Source organism: Emys orbicularis, chromosome 18 (assembly GCF_028017835.1).
Source record: "Emys orbicularis isolate rEmyOrb1 chromosome 18, rEmyOrb1.hap1, whole genome shotgun sequence".
NCBI classification, from domain to species: Eukaryota; Metazoa; Chordata; order Testudines; family Emydidae; genus Emys; species Emys orbicularis.
The window spans coordinates 4004119-4026431 of NC_088700.1; the positions used below are offsets into that span (position 1 = coordinate 4004119).

Genomic DNA, 22313 nt, shown 5'->3' on the forward strand with positions numbered 1-22313 from the left:
AAAAATTAGTTCCTTCATTCAGTAATTAAGATATATATCACTCCTTCAACAGTAACTTAATTTTTATTTTCTGGCATGGATTAAACCCAATTTAAAACAATTTCTGTGTTTTAATAGCTATAATTTATGTTCACCTCCCATTGACGTCCATAGCAAAATTCCCATTGGCTTCAGTTTGAGCTGATGTATCTGAAAGCTTCAGTGTATAAACTAGGGTATTACTGTGCCATTTCAAGAAGGCCAAAAACCATATCGTTGACTGCTCTTTGAAATAAAGAATCGTCATACTGGTTGGCAAAGTGATATTCCTTTCTCCATTCTACCTATTTAAAGGCTGTCTCCCCCACAAAGATTTTGGAACTTTGTCCTTCTGGAGAAAGTACAGAATTGAATACTCTATCTGTTCACACATTTTTATTATACTTCCCCTGTTTTAAAGTTTATCGATGGACGCCTTGATCGTCTCAACTCTGGAGAGGGCTTCAGTGATGTTTTTGAAGAAGAGATAAATATGGGAGAATATGCTGGTAAGAAATATCTGTTCATTCCACTGATTTTGGATAGTATCCCATACCTTATACTTTGTGATTTAATAGGTCAGAGAAATCACTCGCCTGAGTAATTGTAGCAGCTTCAGTCTCTATGGGTTGAAGTGTGTTGATGGATACTGTCCTTTTTTCTCTGGAGATCTCAATCCCAACTTGGATAAATAAATATATCCTTCATTGTCTATTTGGCATTACAAATCCCTGCCTTATTCTGAGCAGTACTGTCTGGTTAGATGGCTAACACAAGACTAGAACGGGTCTTGCATGTCAGAATTTAAAAACTTTGGATTTAACCTTTGACACCTTCTCTTTCTTTTCATGACCATTAAAAAAAATCATTAACTTTCTCAAATGTATATGAGAAAATCCAGGAAAAATAGTAATTCCACTTACTCACCTTTCTTTCTCCCACTGGCTACCTTGTTAATTTTTGGTTTTTCTGTTCCCAGAAGGGGAAAAGGGTAAACATCTTCTTCTAAATTATCTATACTTTACTACCACTAGGCACAGTTGAACGCCAGCATTTCTCATTTGTATCCCGTTTTCTTATCAATAAAGAATTTTTCTCTATATCACCAGGGAGTGACAGACTGTACCACCAGTGGCTCTCTACAGTAAGGGTAAGAATACAGTATTCTAATCATTGTCGTTCTTATTGGAAAATTCAGTTATTGCACCACTATTAAACTTCACTGGCTTGAGCAAGATCAGCTTCTATCCCACAATATTTAGTTGAGACCAGATAAAACTAACCTAGCTAAAAGATAACGTGCTCTTAATATAGAGTGAAGAACAAAAGGGAAAACATAGTAAGAAAAAAAAAATAGGAAAACTGAGTTTATATTTCTCATATTTTTCAATCCTGATTTTAGCATCTTGGAGGCCATATGAAAGGCATGTAGATATATGCTGTTGCCTAGTCTGAACATAGTTCTTTTTTTTTCTTTTTAATATTATTGTGGAAACCTAAGCCACAGTGAAAAGCTGTTCACAGAGCTGAACAATGTGAAGTACTGAATAGGGGACAGCATTCTTTGTTTGTAGTCTAATATAGGCTGCAAATGAGTTTATCTGTGTCTGCTTAGACTAATGCTCTATTTAATTGATATAAATTAAATATACTATATAAATATTTATAAATAACTTGTCACTTTGTGAATAATAAATGATGATTTTAGATTAATAATTGGGATCTGACTTTAAAGAGTCCCTCCCACCATAAGTGATGCAGTAAAATTATCCATAGTTAAGGCTGTGTGTGACTGGAAAATAATTAATTATTTAGGGAGCACTCACCTTTTAAAATATATTATCCCATTTTTCTCTAGTCCTGATTATGAGTATAATTCTCTAATGCACAAACAGCTAGGCTGAAAATGATCTTGATCTTTGTGCATTAAATACATTTAAAATACCAATAACGCTTTAAAAATTATCATACTTGTTTATATATATGTAGGATGCAAAACGTTGAAAGGAGAAGAGAGGATTGGAGTCAATGAATATAAAATCCAAGTGGTTGTGTTCAGTAGTTTACAATTTTTTTTGTTAAAGTAAGATAAATACTGTGTAATATCATAATAAATATTACAATACATTGAAGCAAAATTTGGCATACTTCTGAAAAAATAATTTTATGTTAGGATAAACGATCATGGAATTATATGGGATTTTATTCCATGGATTTTACCCATCTGCTCTTCACACAAGATTTATTTATCAAATAACGTACTATGCAGCAAGAGTCAATGGTGTGCAGAAGATAAACAAAACACTAACTAGCCTAATAGATTATTCTGTCTGACATATCACAGCCTTATATGCCTTTTAGTGTGTCCCCTACATGCAGTTCAGCTTTTCTGGAATTATGCTAAAATTGTAGTTGGATTTCATGTTGTCTCAATTCTTCCCTTATCCCAGTATTTAGATATTAAGAAAGGCAGCATACCTGATATACAGAATCTTTAAGAAAGAAAACAAGGGCATGAAAAGGAAAGTGCACTGCAGAGAGTAGGGTTTTTTCAATGAATGTACAAGTCTTTCCCGTTGAGCTGCTAGGGTATTTTAGTATTAAACATGTTTATGACTTGAATGCAATGTGCAGGATACCCTTGAGGGTGATAAGAATTGTTATGGACACTGTTTAGTGAGAGGACCTCTGAAGAAGCCTGGATATGGTAAAGGGAGTGATTTTTATTATGAGAAACTGAAACCTTTATATTGCAAATTTCTGTCCTAAAACATGATTTTAAATGGATCAGATTTGCCCTGGAAAAAGTAGTATCTAATCCTTGGTGAGAGAGTGGAATTATGTAACCACAAATAAAAATAAATTACCACTTAGGCATATTGCTCTGATATCTAACACAATTGATACTTTCTGTTATTTCCTGTTTAAAATAATAGCTCTGGGCTGACATTTGCTTAAACAGCCTCAATTAAAATGATTCCATTGTTACTGTAATTACAGAAAGGAAGTGGAGCCATTATAAATACAGTAAAGACCAAGGCTAACCCGGCCATGAAGACTGTCTATAAGTTTGTAAGTATTGGGTATTGTCTTATGGCCCAGACAACTGAATCTAACTATGATGCTGTTTTAAATGAATCCATAGATTAAATTTTTTTCTGTATACTAACAAAATTATTTGAACAAGATAAATGCATATTAACCATAAAGTTCTAGAGACTAGGCCATTAAGCATGTATCAGGAAATGTTTTTAATTTCTATGAAAATATTTTCTCTTCAACTGAAATACCAGTTTGAAACATTGTATACTAATTACACTGTAACAGAAAATGAGATTGACTGGTGATTTATCTTCAAAGTGCAGACGTTGCTTTCCTATTTAGTAAATAGCACTATTTGCATGGACCGGTCCCTATATCCTGTACTAAACACCTCTCCTATCTCATCATTACACTGTTGGAAATCCATTGTTACCCCTGGGCCTCTGCGAGTAGCTACATGGAAATGAGGGAATCCTCTCATTTGGCCAATTGTTCCAGTTTTTGTAAATGTCTATTATTTTTCCCCAGAGATTTTTCATACCTGCTTATTTTGAGCCAAGCTTCTTGGGTTGTTTTCTAAATGAAAATCTTTCCGTGCTTGGTTAACAAACAGCTAATAACTGTTATTGTAACATGGTTTATAACTGATAATTTCACTGCAGAGGGCTAAAATATATGGAAGCAAGTCAGGATCTCTTCAATACTGAATTCTATGAAATATGACAAAAAGCAGTGAGATGTCTATTCAAACTATCCTTTATTGCCTGCCTCCAGCCTGACAAAGGTCCTGAGATTTAGGTCCTGCCCTAGTAAAATGTAACTGGTATTCAAAGCACTGCAGTGAGGAAGCTTACAGCTGTGCTATTACTAGTAATTGTCACCATGCAGCAGAGATAAATAATTAGAGAGAGGAAAAATCATGGAGGAGGAACGGGGGGGTGGGGGAACAAAAATCCCTGCCATCAAAACAGAGAAAACAAAATCTTTGCAGTATCATTAAAGGTTTTTTAACCTCTTAGGTTTGTATTTGGTTTTTATAGCCATTATGTTTTCAACTTGATGATCCAATTTTTCCTTCCTATTTTCAATAATCAGAGAAGGTGAGTCTTGATGGATTTAAATCGAGCACAGTCGCTGCTGGAAATAGAAAGGGATTTTTAACTTAAATTAATTTTTCATGCAGGCAAAAGATCATGCAAAAATGGGAATAAAAGAGGTGAAAAACCGCTTGAAGCAAAAGGTACTTGAAGTTCTTATTCAAAATGTATAAGCGCTATGTATGAAATACTTAGCCACAAAAAGCATTATGTGATCAATAGAAAGCTGTTTGATACAGTGTTGTTAGCACACTTCAAAATGCATTACCAGCTGTCCTGGATTTTTCACACTGTTATAAATATTCACAGACAAAAAACTATCTTCAAATACATTAAGGCTCTGACTTAAACCCACGAAAGCCAGAAAATTGAGTGTTCCATTTATGACGGTCCCTCGCCTGCCCATTGTACCAAGACATTGTGGGAGGGGGCTTTGCATAAAATGGCTGATCATGCCTACAGTAATGACAGTGAACTTTGCTCCAAATGGCCGTTATGTTCCTCTGGTAACTTCTCAGGGGAAATAACCGAAGGTCTCTCATTGGACACATGGTTAGCACATGTCATCAGTGTGAAGTTTAGGCACAGTGGTGTAGAACTAGGGTTGAAGTAATTTTTAAATCTGAATTTCTTGCAGTTTTAAGTTTGCCAGCACTTTGGCCTTATGATGATGACATTTTATTGTCTCTGAATTTCATTCTTTTTTGTGTTTAAACAGTAAAATTCAGGGAATGCTAAATTGTGTCTGAGCAGTGTGTATCCAATATTAATTGCTACTTTTGAGGCTGTTGGGGTAGTCATATAGATACATACTATATGGATGATTCTGCCTTTAGGTTTCTTCTAGTTATTCTATTTAGTCTATAGATCAGAGCCATTACAGTCTATTGGGAATACAAGGTAGCCAATTTAGTAACTGCAAAGGTCTCACTCAGACTGTTTTTCTGATTTACTGCATTTTACACAACTGCTGATTTTTAAAATCGATATTTCAGTAATTTAATTTGTTGTTCTCAGAATACCCAAAGCAATGTTAAGGCTGTGTCAGATGGATATATCTATTTTAAATATTAATGGAAAAGTTCCTTCTCTGCCTAAACTTTTCAACTTATCAGTACTGAGGGGTAATAATACCACCAAGTAATAATAATAAACTCATGAAATAAGGCCAGTGTAATGCAAGGACCAGTAGACTATTAACTACAGTGTTGGGCACGTTGGTGGAGATTTGGTTCAGTTGATTTAAAATAACCTCATATTTACTTGTTACCTCATATCAGGTAACTGATAGTATAATTTGATCACAGATAGAAAACAGGAGGCAGTTTTTCTGCATGCAGCATTTTCCTATGCAATAGTTAACTCCATGTATTTTAGTTTCTGAACATAATCTAATAACTAGTGAAATTTGTTTCCCCTGTCCCCAACACATGCATCTGTAGAGCAAACAGCACTAAGTACAATCACTGAATTTTACTGTACCCTTTTTTATTGCTAGTATTATATTGTGCTCTGTGACATTTATATACAAAAGGGTCAGACACTTTCCAATTTATGAGATGTCTGTTATTCATTCGTTTATTTAGCTTTATTTTTGCTCCTTCCCTAGTACTCCAGATACCTTCGTTCATTTTTAAAAACACAAACAACATTTAAAATTGAGTGGATCAAAATCTTCCCCCAAAACACTCGCACTCCTCCATTCAACCTGTTAAATCCCATTTGGACTAAAAATGCATTTTTCTTACTATTTAGCATTTCTGCAAATAAGATTGCATTGTTAATCTTATACTTTAAAAGAATCATTATAAAATATTCATGTAAATACTCAAGACTTAGAATTTCTACCTCTCTCCCTTTCAAATCACTCTGATCTTTTTTGCTTTTACCCACCCCTTCTTCTTTTCAAGCACAACATCAGGAGATAATGTTAGAATGAGGTGTTAGTGTGTTTTAGGTGACAAAAATGGTGAAACCTATTTCACTAACCATCATACTTTTTTTAATGGAAATGTGTCTGCACCGCTCAACTGTTGACAGATCCATTAGTGCACCCTTATCAATTTTCACTTGCTTTTACCAATTTCTGGAGAGTTTAATCTTTTTCATGTGCTTGCTAATGACAGAGTTATTTTGTAACTGAAATTCTGGCTTCATTAAATACATGTGTAATTGTGCTGATCTTGGGTGTTACTCTACCATTTTCTGGAGTAATTTAAAACTATTCTTAATCTGACCTCGCTGCCTGCTGCAACTTAAAATATTATTTTCCAGTATTAGTGTGAAAAGCGTGCAGGCTACTGGTAAGGAAAAGTCAAATCTAAACATCCCTTTTTCAGTTTTCACTGCCAAATAGGAGCGGATTCTATACAATGATAGAATTTAAAAATGCAGTAGAGCTGGAGGTCTGCTTCCTACAACTCTGCATAGCAATGATGACCTCTTAAATATAATCAAGAGCCCATTTTGCCCTTGGTCTGCTCCAGCTTTGGGTTTGAATTGGAAATGGGAAATGTGGAATTGACCTATTGAGAGGTCATTGTGGTGTGTGTAAGGTCCTTCTTTAATATGATCGTGGAGATTGAATGGGGCTCTATTCCCATCCCTTGTTCATTTGTGGTACAGTATTTCAAAGCAACAGAAATAGTTTTCAGAGGATCCTTATGACTGATAGCAAATAATTGTTAACAGATACAGGATGGTAGCTTTATTTTATACCTGCTACACATTTATTTTTTTTTAAGTAAAGGCAAATTTTTTCATTTCCCAAATGGAGCAAGGTGGTCAAGTCACTCCGTTACTTGGCCTCTTTTGAAGCCTAACTGTATAGCATTAGGAAGAAGGAGGAATGTGAATAGTACCATCCTCAACTTTCAGTAAGAAGAATGTAAATTACTTAAAGCATCTCACCTTAGGTAAGACTAGACAATCTATAGCTTTAAATAAATGATCAGGCATTTCACAGTAATAATTTATTCAACGTTATTTTATTTACTAGATCTGCATGTGCCCTCTAGTTAAAGGTCTGTTATCCAGGCTATTGCAAATGCCACTTTTAGGGTTATATAAAATAACTTAAAGAATCCGTCTGGACTATGCTTTTACTGTTTGCTGTATGAATTATAATACATAGATTTTCTAGTCTATTAAATAAATAAGTAGTTAGAAAAATATGAAGGCATTCTGCTGATTAAATAGCAATTATTCAATAGAGTGACTACATTTTACACATCTGTAAATGTTCCATACCCTTACATATAATCTTAAAAAAATGTTATGTATTGATCTACACTCTGTCACCTGGCAATGGGGTAGCAAATTCATACCTCAGTTTAGCAAAGGCTTTTCCTCCAGGCACAGGTGTTAGGGTGTATATGAAACATTATATACAGATATATATTGAATGAATGTTGTCAGTCTTTTTTGCAGAAATCAATAGAATATTTTTTCTCAGTGTTTTATTTTGTGTGGCATTTTAATATTTTATTAAATTGCCTTTCCTTTCCAATATCTGCAACATCATGTGCTAATTTCTTTCTGATAGGGTGTGAGTGTGTTGTTTCAATATTTTTACTTTGGATGGTGTCTTGTTTTAAATACTGTACGTAGCATAAGTTTAAGTTGTTGAAGAAGTGTCTTGCTGATTTTGGGAAATGTCCTGCCTGGACTTTTGGCATGTTTCATGGACAGCAATAGGATTGCAACGTGAAGTATGAGAATAAGAGGCTGAGGAGGTTTTAACTTTCCTTAAGAAACTTGTTTGTTAGCAATTAGCTCCTTTGACATTGTTCCAGATTTGAAGTCTTACATTGTTTGAAAATTCTTGTGTCAGTGCTGGTACTGAAGACGAGATTGCTTTAAAGGCAGCTCAGCTTGCCCTGGGTACCATATCTGAGACTGATTTGGTTGCTTCAGACTTGTGAGAAGGTTCAACGTCCCAACTTGTAGTATTCCTTTCTATGCTTCCTCTTCGTCTAAGGGAGGGTTGTATCTCCTACTACCTATCAGTTGCACCCATGTTTAAAGGCTGTTTGTGAATTGAGGCTGCTGCACACAGACTGACATGACAGGAATTTAACCTAGTTCATTGGATGGTTTTTGAGTACACTAATGCCAGACACCTTAATATTCAGTCATTTGTACCGTGAGCTCAGCGTCTAGTTCTGTTCATGAAGAATCCGATTTCTGTGACTGTTTGGCACAGATGTGCTTTCAGTCATGAAGGCAGAAACATTTTTCAGCCAAGTACGTTCTATTCCTGATGACTGAGACAGTGTTGTTGACTTGTCTGCTTCTTTGGGCACCTTTACAGATACTGAGGTCTTAAGTCACTTGTTCACTGATAATTGGTCTATGAATCAAAACATGATGAATTCCTCTTTAATGAAATCTGTAACAGATCCCTTGGCCATGTCCTCAAACAGAAATATGTTAAAATTAGAGGCAAAATGGTGGCTAGTGTATTCTCTAGCACTGGAGAGAATGCTTAATGAACACTTGCTTCTCTCCTATATGCAGTGCCATCATCTGAGAAGTGTAGCAGACCCATAAGGGGGAAAAAACGTCAGGGATTTGCAATAGTCTCACAGCTTTTTTTGTGATCCACTCATCAGTCAGAAGTCTTCTTTGAAGCTGCTTTTCCTTTGCTTTGTTTTCAGTTTGCATTTTGCTTTCATGTGCATCTTATGTTTCAAAATAATATATACTATTATTGTGTTATGGGGCTCCAAAACTGGCAAGGTCCCCTCTTGCTGGCCCCTGTGAGTTGAAGTTCTGTATCTTTTGCAGAAAGCGATCTTTCTCATAATAGTGTTTGTTGCAGGCCCTTTTTACTAATATACTGGAGTTTGTTACATTTTACCCAGAGAAGGTGGAATTGTGTACACATAAAAAGTTTCCTTCTATGGTTTCACTTTAACAAGTTATTAATTTCCCCACTACCCTTATGCCCATCTTGGTGAACCATTGCTCCACCAGCTGGATCTAAAAAGGTCTCTCAGTTTCTGTGTGGAGCAGACAAAGCCCCTTAGAAAGTCCATCCCGTTTTTTGTTTCACTTGACCTAAACACATTAGGTCAGTCTGTGTCCAAAAGAACCATTTCTAATTGGCTATCAGCTTACATGTCTCATTATTGTACTTTAGCAATACTGAAACTTGAGGGGGCATGTCAAAGGTCACTCCTTCAAAGCAATGTCTATGTCAGCAGTCAACCTCAGGTCAGTCTTGCAAAGCTACAGTGTGTGCAGGTTTCCCTCTATATTTACCAAGCTTTATTTCCTTGACATTGTTGCAAAGAGATTTAAGGTTTGGGCTCACTATGTTGCAGACTTTATTTCTCAACTGATTGTACCAACTCTTTCCATCTTCTCTGATTCGCTATAAGATGTCTGCATACCTTTGTCTTTTCCAAGTCCATTCTTTATGTTTTATATTCCTATGTTATATACACCACACACGCACTCACCAAACCTTGTAACCTAGGTTGCTTGTTCACTTTACTTAAGATCAGAACTTAGGTCAAAAAGAAACTGATGTTAGGCAGCAAGTTGTGACATGTATACTCTTCAAGACATAATCAGCATTGGCCACACATGGGCCAACTTACCTAACTTAGCTGTGAATTTGTTCCCTTAATACCACTACACCTGAGTTCGTATTTCCATAGATAAATGTTCTGTTACACAGAATTCTATGTAGGTACATAAAATGATATTAAAGGTACAACTTAAATGTACAAAATGCAAGGAAGCTCAGTTTCTAAGGTTGCATTCAGACCTTTCCTCATAGTGTTGTCTTTATACTCACAATGCTAGAGTTAGAGCTATGTTAGCCCTACCTTTCAAATTTCTGGCTTTTGTCTGTATAAGTCAGACACATTTTATTTAACATAGTTGGTATTTAATGTTTGTGTTTGCAGCATTAGTATTTTATGGGATTTCTGCACATAGACTGTGATTAACAAAATACAATGAAATGTTTTATGCTAATTGTTTTATTTTCTGTGCTTTTGTTTTTTGTTCCTAACATCAAAATGCTTAGTCAGCCTTATCCTCTAGTACATCCTTTCTGCCCCTTACCCTTAATCAGGAATGTTCCTGGCCATGCAATTCACCTTTTCCTACCATACAGGACATTGCTGAGAATGGATGCTCTGCGACACCAGAAGAGTCCCTACCAAGGACAGCTCCTTCTCCGTTGGGTGAAAAGAAGGACCCTAAACTCAGAGAAGATAGAAGACCAATCACAGTACACTTTGGGCAGGTAGGAGATGTCAGATTTGTTTAAATTGTATTTGTTATAGATAGGCAAATTTAATTGAAAGATTGTTTGTTTAAAGATCACTTTAGCCTTTTCATTAATTTTTACAGATCAGTTACATCATTCTGGGTTTATTTTCCATTTCACCTCCACATTTGGGAGGCTCTTATCATGTTTAGTGGTTTCAATGGTTTCTTTCATGTATAAGGTATTTTTCTGAGGCAAATTATATTTTAGATGAATTTGCAAGAGTGTGTAGCATTTCTTTACAGCAATGTAATAATAAACTATTCTGTTCCATTAGCGTGCATCGTGCTACATCCCTTTAGTACAACAGGGTACATTTTTAAGGTGTCTTCAGTTATCTAAGCAGATCACTAGTGTTAGCACAGAACATCTAATTATTATCACTTCAGCAGACTTCAAAATTTAAAAGCAATGAACTCCAGTGGAAAAAAATCAATTAATAATTCTTTAATCGTGCTCTATATTTCAATATCGACAGTTGAGCTCCAAATATGAGCTATCCTCATTATGTTTCTGACAATGTGTCTACAAAAATAGCTGGTTTTATACTAGCTAATCATGTAGAAAATGTTATTTCAAATCATTAAAATCAGAATGGAAAAACACGTAGTATTCACAATCAGCTTTCCAGCATAGCTTACATTAACAGTTTTTATTTGTAAAAGATATTTTTGTCACTGTATTCAATGTCCTCTGTTATTCCTGATCTTTTTACCTTTTTTATCTATGAGGCTCATTAGAGCACAGAAATGACTATCTGGTTTCTTAAAGGACAAATTTGGAATTAATATGGTTAAAAAACAGTGCATTATCGGAAAATGGAAGCTCTAAAATGACAGGCAAGCCATATTTTAGGTAAACGATAGTAGTAAATAGTAGTAAAGCATATGCCTAGCAAGTTAATATAACTAGATTTCTTACTATTTAAATATTAAATCATGTCTACATATGCATAAGAAGCAATAATTTATTACAGCATCTTATTTTCAGTTTTCCTTTTGATCTTAATATAATAATAAATGGAGATATCCTATCTCCTAGAACTGGAAGGGACCTTGAAAGGTCATCGAGTCCAGCCCCCTGCCTTCACTAGCAGGACCAAGTACTAATTTTGCCCCAGATCCCTAAGTGGCCCCCTCAAGGATTGAACTCACAACCCTGGGTTTAGCAGGCCAATTCCTTTTCCTTATCATTTTAGAATTGGATTGCATGTTTTTAGAACTTTGGCTGCTGTGCTCAATGCAGGTTGTTGGAGGTTTTCTCGAACAGATTGCGCCCCAATTAAATTTTTGAAGTGGTGGTTTATTTTTCATTTATTTTCTGCTCTAGTACAGTTGAGGGGGTTTGGGGCTACTGAAGAAATGCAGCCGCCTTGATCCACCAGGAAAACATTGCCTTTCATTAGAAACATTCTGAAATCCAGACAAACCCTACATTTTTGTTTTTTGTTTGAGAATCCTTTCTCCGCCCCCTCCCCCCCCAATTTTTTTTTACGTTTGCGTGAACGGTGGATCATCCCAACACTTTGCTGGGTTACTAAAGTAGATAATCAAGTGGACAGTGCTTACCCAAAGTCATGTGGGGGGAGGGATATGATCACTTTCAAATTTTTTAAAGATCGCTTTCTCTCTGTCAAAAGAAACATACATCAGCTTTAGTGAACCACTGACATAGTTGAAAGGCTCACTTGCTAAATGCTTATTACTGTCATTACAATACAAATGTCAGTTTCCAAAAAATTGTGTAACTTGGTAGTTGTAGGGCTATCTTGCTTACAGTCTTTGTCCTTCCACAGATCCTCCTGATCATAGCACCACACAATATAGACAATTAAACAATACTTCCATGCAAGTGGGTGAAAGGTGTTCAGTTGTAGGAAATATAAATTGAGGCTTTGAAAAAAATCAACTTTTACTATTTCAATGGTACATGAGCTCTAACTGGTGATTAAAGGGGGAGATTTTAGTGTCACTTTTAACTCCTTGTAAAATAAGTGAGGGGAAAAATCAATTAAAAAGGGATGAAAACTGCTGAAATAAGAGCTATTTGTGCATTCGCAGGCTTTATACACTGGGGAGGATGAAAGAGGCTTTTTTCTTATTGTCACTTGCTTTCCATGTCTGCTAGTATTATGCTAGTGTATGTGGTGAAGGCAGAATTTTTTAAAATGCATGCATGCGGATTAGGGTCAAGCCCTGTGTATCAGTAATGCAGTTGGCTCACCCATACCACTGCAGCGCCAGAGCCTACCAACAGCAGCGATATGCCTTAATTGAGACATGCTGTCAAAGTGACAAACACATTTGCATACAGTCTATTTATTTTCGTTGGAAAGGTCTGCAGTCTGCTGTTGGTTGAACATTCTTAATCAGCTTGCTGTAAGTGAGCCGGCAGCTAGCTGTCCTATGTTGGGTGCTTCTCTTCATTACATGACAGATTAGCTAAAGGGGGATGGGCTAGGAAGCTAGCAGCAACCTTTAATTTTAAGTCATTATATCTCATCCTATTTTAAGTTAGTTTCTAGCATTTCTCCTATAGTTTTGTGTCCATACTAGCAGTTATTAAATTGCAAAAACTGTAAGTAAAACATCTTAAGGAGGCTAAATATTAAATGCTCAACTGTTCAGTTCTATTGAGAATTTATCCAGTATTATTATCTAGCATCTTAACTATTAGACTTTGCAGCATAGAGATTTTTAAGATGTCTCATCTTGCTTTGCAATTACTTAATCAGGCATCCCCTTAAGAAGGTGTTTAATTTGGGTAGATAATTAGGTTAAATTGTTGACTTCTGTTCCTATAACTGCCCAGAGATTGAGAGAAGCTCTCCTTGGTGCCCATATGAATGACAAAATTATGTAATGGGTCATTACAGGCTGGGACAATCGCAGCTCCTTTCCTCTCCTTTTATCTTTCATGGCTTTTCTGTTCTGCTTAGGACTGTGGCTGTGATCCTAACCCTAGGGTGACTCAGGTAGAAGACACTACCATCATGCACTAAGAACCTTGACAGCTATCCAACTAATAGTAGGGGCAATGGTTGCAAAATCACCGAGTGTTTAGCCAGTGGAAAGAAGGGGGAATAATTTTAAAAAACCATTTGAGGGATCCAGGAGGCTGGATCTTCACCTCATTTCTTTAGATAACTAAGGCTGTCTGTCTGATGCACTGCAGAATACTTCCTCTACCAACGGCTTGCTGGCCTTAATGTTGACAGGGATCATTTTCTTTCCCTTGTTTTAAAGCTTTAGACCAGACTGCATCACACATTCAAATGTTGGTGTCCACCATTGCCACCCTGCCACATTGCTCGCCATGGCTATAAATGGAATCATCCATGAAATGGATGTGGGCCTCAAAATGCCTGTCCTGCACCTAACATAGACTTTGGGACAGGGCGGATGAGAGCAGCTGTAGCAAATGGCATATAGGGCAGGTTTGCTGACCTAGAAGTTGTAGCTTTTCTTTCCATTCTCTCTCCAGGTAGATGGTACAGGTTTATCCTTTCTCCATATGGAGAATAAATACAATACTACATGGCAAATAGTCTATAAACTCTTGGATTGTTCCTTGTGACTTACATTGTCAGTTCAAATTTGGAGTCTGTAATAGGTGTTGTTCCAGCCTATTCTCCACATGTCTCTTCTATACACATGGCTGTATTGGATGTTTGTCAAGACACAGAACTGGAAGCAGTTGGACCCACTATGACACAGGACGTGATTATTGGTTAGAATGTCTGGGAAGCATTTGAACAAAATCTCAATTTTCTTCTCCCACATTTGAAGCACTCATGCCTGCGAAAATACTGTTTCTCTCTGGGTAGATCATAGATCTAATCTTTTTATGTTCAAAGTAGGGAATAAGGGTGAGTGTCTGACTCTGAACATTCGTAAAGCGTTTTTCAGATTCTGAATTTGTGTTAGTGATGCTTGAGTTGTGAGCTTTTGCTGGAAGTTTCAGCTTCCATCACTAGTCTGTTATTGATGGGGGAGCTGTGGTGATGAGAGCACCATATAGAGCCTAATGTTAAACAGCCCCAGGGCTCTGCCACTTCACAATTTTCATAATTGATTGCTCAGCAGATAAATTAAAGTCTGGGTTTCAATTCTGATAGATTTCAGAAGTGATGTTATGTGAGGAGCTTTTAATTCCTCCCCACCCTACACACACACCTATTTATATCATGTTCTGCTACCAGGAAAATTGAGTCACAGCAATAACGCCAGTCATGTTACGAAAAGAGCGCTGCTCTTATTCTTGGTACAGGATTCAACTTAGGGAGGGGGCAGATCTGCTGGGCAAAAATCTTGAACTTTATTCTTTTTCTGTTTGCACAGAAGTAGACATTTCTACATCCCATGCAAATATTTGGATAGGTGCCATATTTACAGATCAATATTACTGCCAAAAGACTGGGTGGAGGGAATTATCTTTTCATGTTGTGGTTGAAGAAGGAGAAAACCTGGTAAATGCAGTCTGACTTCCATGATCTTACATGTGTATGGATCTTGATATGAACTACGGAATAGATTTCATTCACACTTGATGGCCCCTATATTCAGACTTTTCTTTTCTTTCATTTATGCAATAGGAACATAAGTGCAAGAAAAACAAAGTTTGACTATATAGGGACCAGTTAGTAGCATGCTGTGAAAGGAAAATCGGTCCTCCCACTTTACAAACTAACTTTATAGAACAACCTGATCCAATGGCAACCCTCCTTCAAAATGTGGATTGGGAAAGTGAGCCCCAGAATTATAGGGACAGCTGCTCCCTCATCCTCTCCAACCACCTCTCCTCAAGTTCCTGCAATGAGATCCATGAGTAGTGTTAATTCTCCTTCCTTAAACCATATCCATAATGCAGTTATGAGCCACTTGGCCTCAGGAATGGGGCCTGGGGAAGAGATTAGATCAAATAACTTGTTATGTGGGTTACTGTGTTTCTCTCATAACAAAGTTGTTCAAATAGCTCATCATCTTTCCTTCCTTCTCAGTTTGTTTTAAGTTTGTCTGTTGATGGGACATTGATTTGCAAGGATAATGTGATAGTATCAATCTGCCTGTTTTTGTACGTACATCATCCCCGGCACATAGTTACCTGAGTGCTTCCTGAGTTCCTCACAACACCACTGTGGGAGGTTAAAAAATTTGTATCCTCGTTTTATAAGTGGGGAACAGTGGCAGAGAAGGGCTAAGTGACTTGCTCCAAGGCCACATGGAAATCAGTGGCCCCGCTGGGAACTGAACAAACATCTTCTGAGTCCCACAGTGGTGCCTTCACCTCAAGACCATCCTCCTTCCTGGTATGTCATTTGGATTCTTAGAACACGTTAACCTTTAATAGCCCAATCTCGAAAGTTGAGTTTATCACATCATCGCCACAAGACATTTAGAAAAACAAACCTAAGTCCACTAAGTGACAAAGATGCCACAGCATGAGATCAAGTAAATTTAAAAATGGGAGGAAAACTGACAGCTGAGAGAGAAGTGAGATTCAGGACACACTCACAAGCATTGAGATAAAAAAAATCAGGTGATTCTGATTATGGATTCTGTGTTTCCTGAATGTGTTTGGCTGTTATCTATTTAGTGACTATTAGTCTATTTTCAGAGAAAAGGGAACAAGGAAAAATATCATAGCCAATGACTGATGAACACAAAGTATATCCGGCATCATAAATTATTCTCTCATACTTATTCAGTCAGCATTGGATTTGTTTTTATTCAATCAGCTTGGTTGAAGAGAGGGCTGGAATGGTCATGCCCTGGCTCATCCACAAAACTTTCTTAGCCTCCCAAAGCCCCCCTCTGCCACTCCTTTTCCTACCCCTGCAGGTCCTGGGGAGCTTAGTACACGCTGCTGTCATATCACCAAGAGGTGGCTGCTCCTTTGATGAGTGCAGCTTCTTCAAACCCTGTTTGTTACGTGCATGTCTAATAGGTACCTCACCATAGTATTTAGGTGCCATTCATAACATAACATATGAACATAAGAACGGCCGTACCGGGTCAGACCAAAGGTCCATCTAGCCCAGTATCCTTTCTACCGACAGTGGCCAATGCCAGGTGCCCCAGAGGGAGTGGACCAACAGGCAATGATCAAGTGATCTCTCTCCTGCCATCCATCTCCATCCTCTGACAAACAGAGGCTAGGGACACCATTCCTTACCCATCCTGGCTAATAGCCATTAATGGACTTAACCACCATGAATTTATCCAGTTCTCTTTTAAATGCTGTTATAGTCCTAGCCTTCACAACCTCCTCAGGTAAGGAGTTCCACAAGTTGACTGTGCGCTGTGTGAAGAAGAACTTCCTTGTATTTGTTTTAAACCTGCTGCCTATTAATTTCATTTGGTGACCCCTAGTTCTTGTATTATGGGAATAAGTAAATAACTTTTCCTTATCCACTTTCTCCACATCACTCATGATTTTATATACCTCTATCATATCCCCCCTTAGTCTCCTCTTTTCCAAGCTGAAGAGTCCTAGCCTCTTTAATCTCTCCTCATATGGGACCCGTTCCAAACCCCTAATCATTTTAGTTGCCCTTTTCTGAACCTTTTCTAGTGCCAGTATATCTTTTTTTAGATGAGGAGACCACATCTGTACGCAGTATTCGAGATGTGGGCGTACCATCGCTTTATATAAGGGCAATAATATATTCTCAGTCTTATTCTCTATCCCCTTTTTAATGATCCCTAACATCCTGTTTGCTTTTTTGACCGCCTCTGCACACTGCGCAGACATCTTCAGAGAACTATCCACGATGACTCCAAGATCTTTTTCCTGACTTGTTGTAGCTAAATTAGCCCCCATCATATTGTATGTATAGTTGGGGTTATTTTTTCCAATGTGCATTACTTTACATTTATCCACATTAAATTTCATTTGCCATTTTGTTGCCCAGTCACTTAGTTTTGTGAGATCTTTTTGAAATTCATCACAGTCTGTTTTGGTCTTAACTATCTTGAGCAGTTTAGTATCATCTGCAGACTTTGCCACCTCACTGTTTACCCCTTTCTCCAGATCATTTATAAATAAGTTGAATAGGATTGGTCCGAGCACTGACCCTTGGGGAACACCACTAGTTACCCCTCTCCATTCTGAGAATTTACCATTAATTCCTACCCTTTGTTCCCGGTCTTTTAACCAGTTCTCAATCCATGAAAGGACCTTCCCTTTTATCCCATGACAACTTAATTTACGTAAGAGCCTTTGGTGAGGGACCTTGTCAAAGGCTTTCTGGAAATCTAAGTACACTATGTCCACTGGATCCCCCTTGTCCACGTGTTTGTTGACCCCTTCAAAGAACTCTAATAGATTAGTAAGACACGATTTCCCTTTACAGAAACCATGTTGACTATTGCTCAACAGTTTGTTTTTCTATGTGTCTGACAATTTTATTCTTAACTATTGTTTCGACTAATTTGCCCGGTACCGACATTAGACTTCTTATGAGGGCCAGCTGACCTGCAGGGCTAGCACTTGACTCCTGGTTTCAAATCCAGCATCTGGGAGGTAGCTTAACTAGGCACAAGCGGGACTGATTCCAGCTCCTTTAAAGGGCCAGCCCACCCTGTGACAAAGTTCCTACCCTGCAGAGCTTACACCATTAACAGCACCGCAGGGTACAGTACAGTGCAAAACAAACCCAGGCTGATGTGGCTGATCAGACTAAACCATTGGCTGTTCGGGAAATATTCAGCCCCTTCTCCCTTCGTGCATCATTCCACAAGAAGTGAATTATACTGGCAGTTCTAATCACTTCTCTAATTGTTTGTAGTCTGTATGAATGTGTTCAAGGTTGTACAGAATATTGTTGTTATCTGGGAATAGAATAATTTCATTTGTTTTCAAAAGGTGGAATTCAATAAAATGGAAAGGGAGAAAAAATGCAAAGGACTTTTGAAAAGTGGCCATTTATTTAAGAGATTCGATTATATTCCACTTGTGATGCAAATTAGGAAGAATTAACATTCTGGGGAACCAATTTTAACTGAATTTCAGGAATAGTGGATTAAATTGAAAGGGTATTCACATTACTAAAGCAATCTATCTGTGAATCTAAATGGGCTTCCCACTTATCCAGAATGCTCTTCTGAGTTGGATTCTTATTGGCAATTAAACTTTTGCGGGGTGCAGGCTGTTCTGATCATTTGGTGTAAGGGAGCTATGCAGGCATGTTCATTCCTCCTTTATGGCCTGCCTCTAGAGGTGCAGAACGAGCGATGCTACTGTGGCAGGGCAGCAGGTTTCTTCTTTGAGAAGATTAAACAGCATAAGGAGGTCAGGGAGGGAAAAAAAGAACAAGCCAGCTACATTCCAGAAATGCAAAACTGGATCAGGAAGGCCAGGGGCAAGCAGAAGGAGGGATGATCTCCAATATAAAGGAGATCAAGCGAGGAGGGGATGAAGACTGCTTTGCCGGACCATGTAACTCCCTTCACACCCAGGTGCACTGGAACAATAGCAGATTTTCCCTTCGTGTCAGCAGGAATTATATTGCAGTGAGGTAGAAATCAAAGGGGGAAACAAGTTCACTTTCTAATATTCATGCAATTGTATGCTGTGGTTTCAGAGCCAGGCTCCTCCTCTCCCCCCCCCCACACCGCTCCCAACTCTCTAATCGAATAGGCATCTTCATTAAGGAAACAAGCCTCCATCCCTCTCCTCCCCACTAATGGACAAGGTGGCCTCCCTCTTCCTTTACATCAGCAGAGCTTGGGTCCTCTCCTCCCTCTGCCTAGTGCTTATTGGTTTAATACAAATATAGTCTTGGCCCTTTAAAATTCTTCCTGTTCTGTAGGAAAGGACAATCTCCCTCTCTCCCCCATCTTTTTCAACAGGAATTCAGTGTTCTTCAGTGGAAGTCCCCCTGCAGGAGAGGAGAATTTTAAAGGGGACAGGACTGTTCTTGGCCCAGAAACAGTTGTTCATCTGGTGTGTGTTGCAGAATAACTGTCCTTTGCTGTTTTATAGTGACACTGTTCTTAGGCAGATACCGAAAATAATGTCAATGCACCAGGGAAATAATGCACTTGGGTGAAACCCAGCTTTACGGCGTGAGAGATTTGCAGGAGTGACAATCCATAGGATAGGAATTATCTAACTAAAAGGCTCACGCTCTTCTCATGCGTATAAATATTTGACAAGTGAGACCTGGCTCTCTGTTTAGGAAGATGTACACCTATACCAGCTGCAGTGCATACCTCAGTTGCCAATGTTTTCTAATGAGTCCAAGACCGCTATGATCTTGGCTACTAGAACAGTTCCGTTTGTGTAGTTCACATTACATAGAAGCTCAGGCTTAGACTAATGTGACAGACAGTAGGATCCCAATCCTGCATTCAGATCAGCAGAGGCAAAGGTGTCTGTTCACACAGCTGCATATTCTGGATCAGGTCCTATATGTTTTGCCAGCTTTGGCATTCCAAATGCTTTAAACAAGGCTGGTCTACAGTGCTGTGCAGAATAAAAGTACTTCCCTGGGTACATGTAAGTCAAATGTGATAACCCTTGGATCGGGATGTATGGAGGAACACTGTAGTTTAGCAGCCCTCCTAGGGTTTTGTGACAAGCCATAGCAACTGTAACATTTTTGTACAGTCTCCTTGTTAGACCTGTTACTCTGAGGGACCCATAAATGACTTGCAGAGAGTAGCTTGGTACCTCACTGCTGGCATATGGAAACATAACTGTGCTTTATAAATAATACATACATATATAAAATAAATACATCCGTGCATGCAAGGCTAACCAAATCACCTAGATTGACAACCTGAGAAAAGCTCAGAGGGTTTTATGGATGACTCGCTTAGGTTGTCAATGGACGTCAACATCCAGAAGTTTCTTATATATAACTGATCAAGTGGATATGTGCAGTTAGGCCAGAACTGTCTAAATTGACCTCTGGGCCCCTGGATTGAACAGAAAGATTAAAAGGGGAGTACGTGAAATATAACATGCAGTTCTTCTAACTGCTAAGCTCACTGTGATTGCTTGTGTGGCCAGCTGTATTTGGATTTGCCTTTCAGAGCCAGGGCTGGTTAGTACAGAGTAGAACAGTTACAAAGCGCCATGCTGTACATTTAGAAGCAATGTACTTTTTTTTTGTGGTGGTGGAGAGGATATTGCCCTAATAATACAGACTTCCTCAGCAAATGCTGGAGCCAGACTGGCAGATAGGCAGTGCTGTTTTTAGAATTCCTTAAATGAGAGGCCTGCTTATTTCAAGCATCCCGCCTGCTAGAGAGAAACGGCTTTTAAAAAAATAATGAAGTATGTATCCATCTACTGACATTCATTTAAAATCAGCTGGGCAGCCTGGATTTCCTAGATTTGAATTCTGATATTAGGCCCACTGATAGTCCTGTGAGAAGCTGACAAAGTGACCAGCTTAAAAAAAAAGACACCCACAAAAAACAGTGTGGCTTTTTTCTCTATTTTTAATACCACATAGCTGGATTTTCCAGTATTTTAAATGAAAAATATATGCAGTTAGCTCTGCGTTGACAATGTCCTTGAGGATTTGACAGTGAGATTTTCCAGCAGTTGCTCTTCGTTAGAATCCTGGTGGTGTTTAATAAGGCAGTCGAACTGCTGGCACCTTCGGTTCCTGTTTGTTCTCTGAGGGCTCAGGGGCTGCTGCAGTAAGCACATCGACCAGGGCTGATCATTACAAGGGCGTACGCCACCATGAATAAAAATGTCACACGTTTTCCCATCTCGCCGCGGTACAAAATGTCAGTCCTGTCAAACAGACATTGCAGGTAGCTGTGAGCAGTCAGTACAAATTGGGAAGCCGAACATTCCCCCAGCTTTCTGATAGTCTTCATTTGAAGCAGAAGAAAAACAGTTGTTAACCTATTAGCTGTGATTTTAAACTCTGCTGAGACAGTGGATGGATAGACTTTCACACATGGGAATAAATATATTCCAGGGTCCAGGAATTTTTAAAACATTCTCTCCATCCATTTGCATTGGAGAGCAGAAAGAGAGAGGAAAAACACTCTCAGTAGAAACTTGTCTTATTTTGGAAGAGGCGCATTGGAATTTATGAAAAATTGTCATCAATTTCATACTTCAAACACCCTCCCCTCTTGTTTTACCTGTGCACATGACTTTAAAAAGCTCCTTGCTGTTTTAGCTAGTGACCCAGAATAGGAGCAGTTTGGTAAATTAAGACTGTTCTCTCTCCCAGCCCATCTTCTCCTGTTACTTGCTACTGTATTGACTTTATAATGTATTCCCTGCCTGTTAATACAAGTGAAAGTTATGTTAGGTTTGACGATAGAAGGATGTTGAGTTTGTGACAGATCAGGCATTCTCTTGGCAATAGACTTGCCCTGATTCTAGGGATATTCCCCTGTGCCCACACAGTTATCAATGCAGGGTTGGAACCTGTGATACCATAAGTGTAGGATTCAGATTTCACTGTGGGATCCAGAAGAAGCTGGACTGGGTGTGAGTGCCGTGGGGCACAGAGCCCTTATTAAAACACCAACAATTGCAGTAATAATAGAGGGGATACAGCAAACTGCTGTCAGAATAGATTTCTTTGAGTGAAGTGTTTGCTTTGTGAGAAAGTCCCTCTGTAAGTGGTGGATTCTCCTTTGTTTTGCTGATCTATTTCTCCATGACTGATGCACCCATATAAGCTAGTGCATTGTTGCAAACATAATATCTGAAAGGTATTAATGGCTAAAGCATGTTGCATAAGGAAGGCTCAGAGAAAGGGACCTGTGCCGAAGCTCTTCAGAAACAAAACAGCCAGAAACTGGATGGAAATACCAAGGATGAACTTTCTGGCTTGAAGGTTTAGCTGCCTGAAATGTGATGCTTTTTAGCCTTTGCGTGTGAACAAA

At 38.3% G+C, this 22313-nt stretch overlaps 1 protein-coding gene across 1 annotated transcript in view; it reads left to right on the forward strand.

Annotated features, from left to right (window-relative positions):
• DENND1A (DENN domain containing 1A) overlaps positions 1-22313 on the forward strand; it is a 217743-nt gene that overhangs the window by 176849 nt on the left and 18581 nt on the right. Inside the window, exons 12-16 of the mRNA XM_065418676.1 lie at positions 440-527; positions 1128-1168; positions 3019-3090; positions 4244-4300; positions 10288-10419. Of these exons, the coding sequence (XP_065274748.1) occupies positions 440-527; positions 1128-1168; positions 3019-3090; positions 4244-4300; positions 10288-10419 (390 nt within the window). The remainder of the gene's footprint in view (positions 1-439; positions 528-1127; positions 1169-3018; positions 3091-4243; positions 4301-10287; positions 10420-22313) is intronic.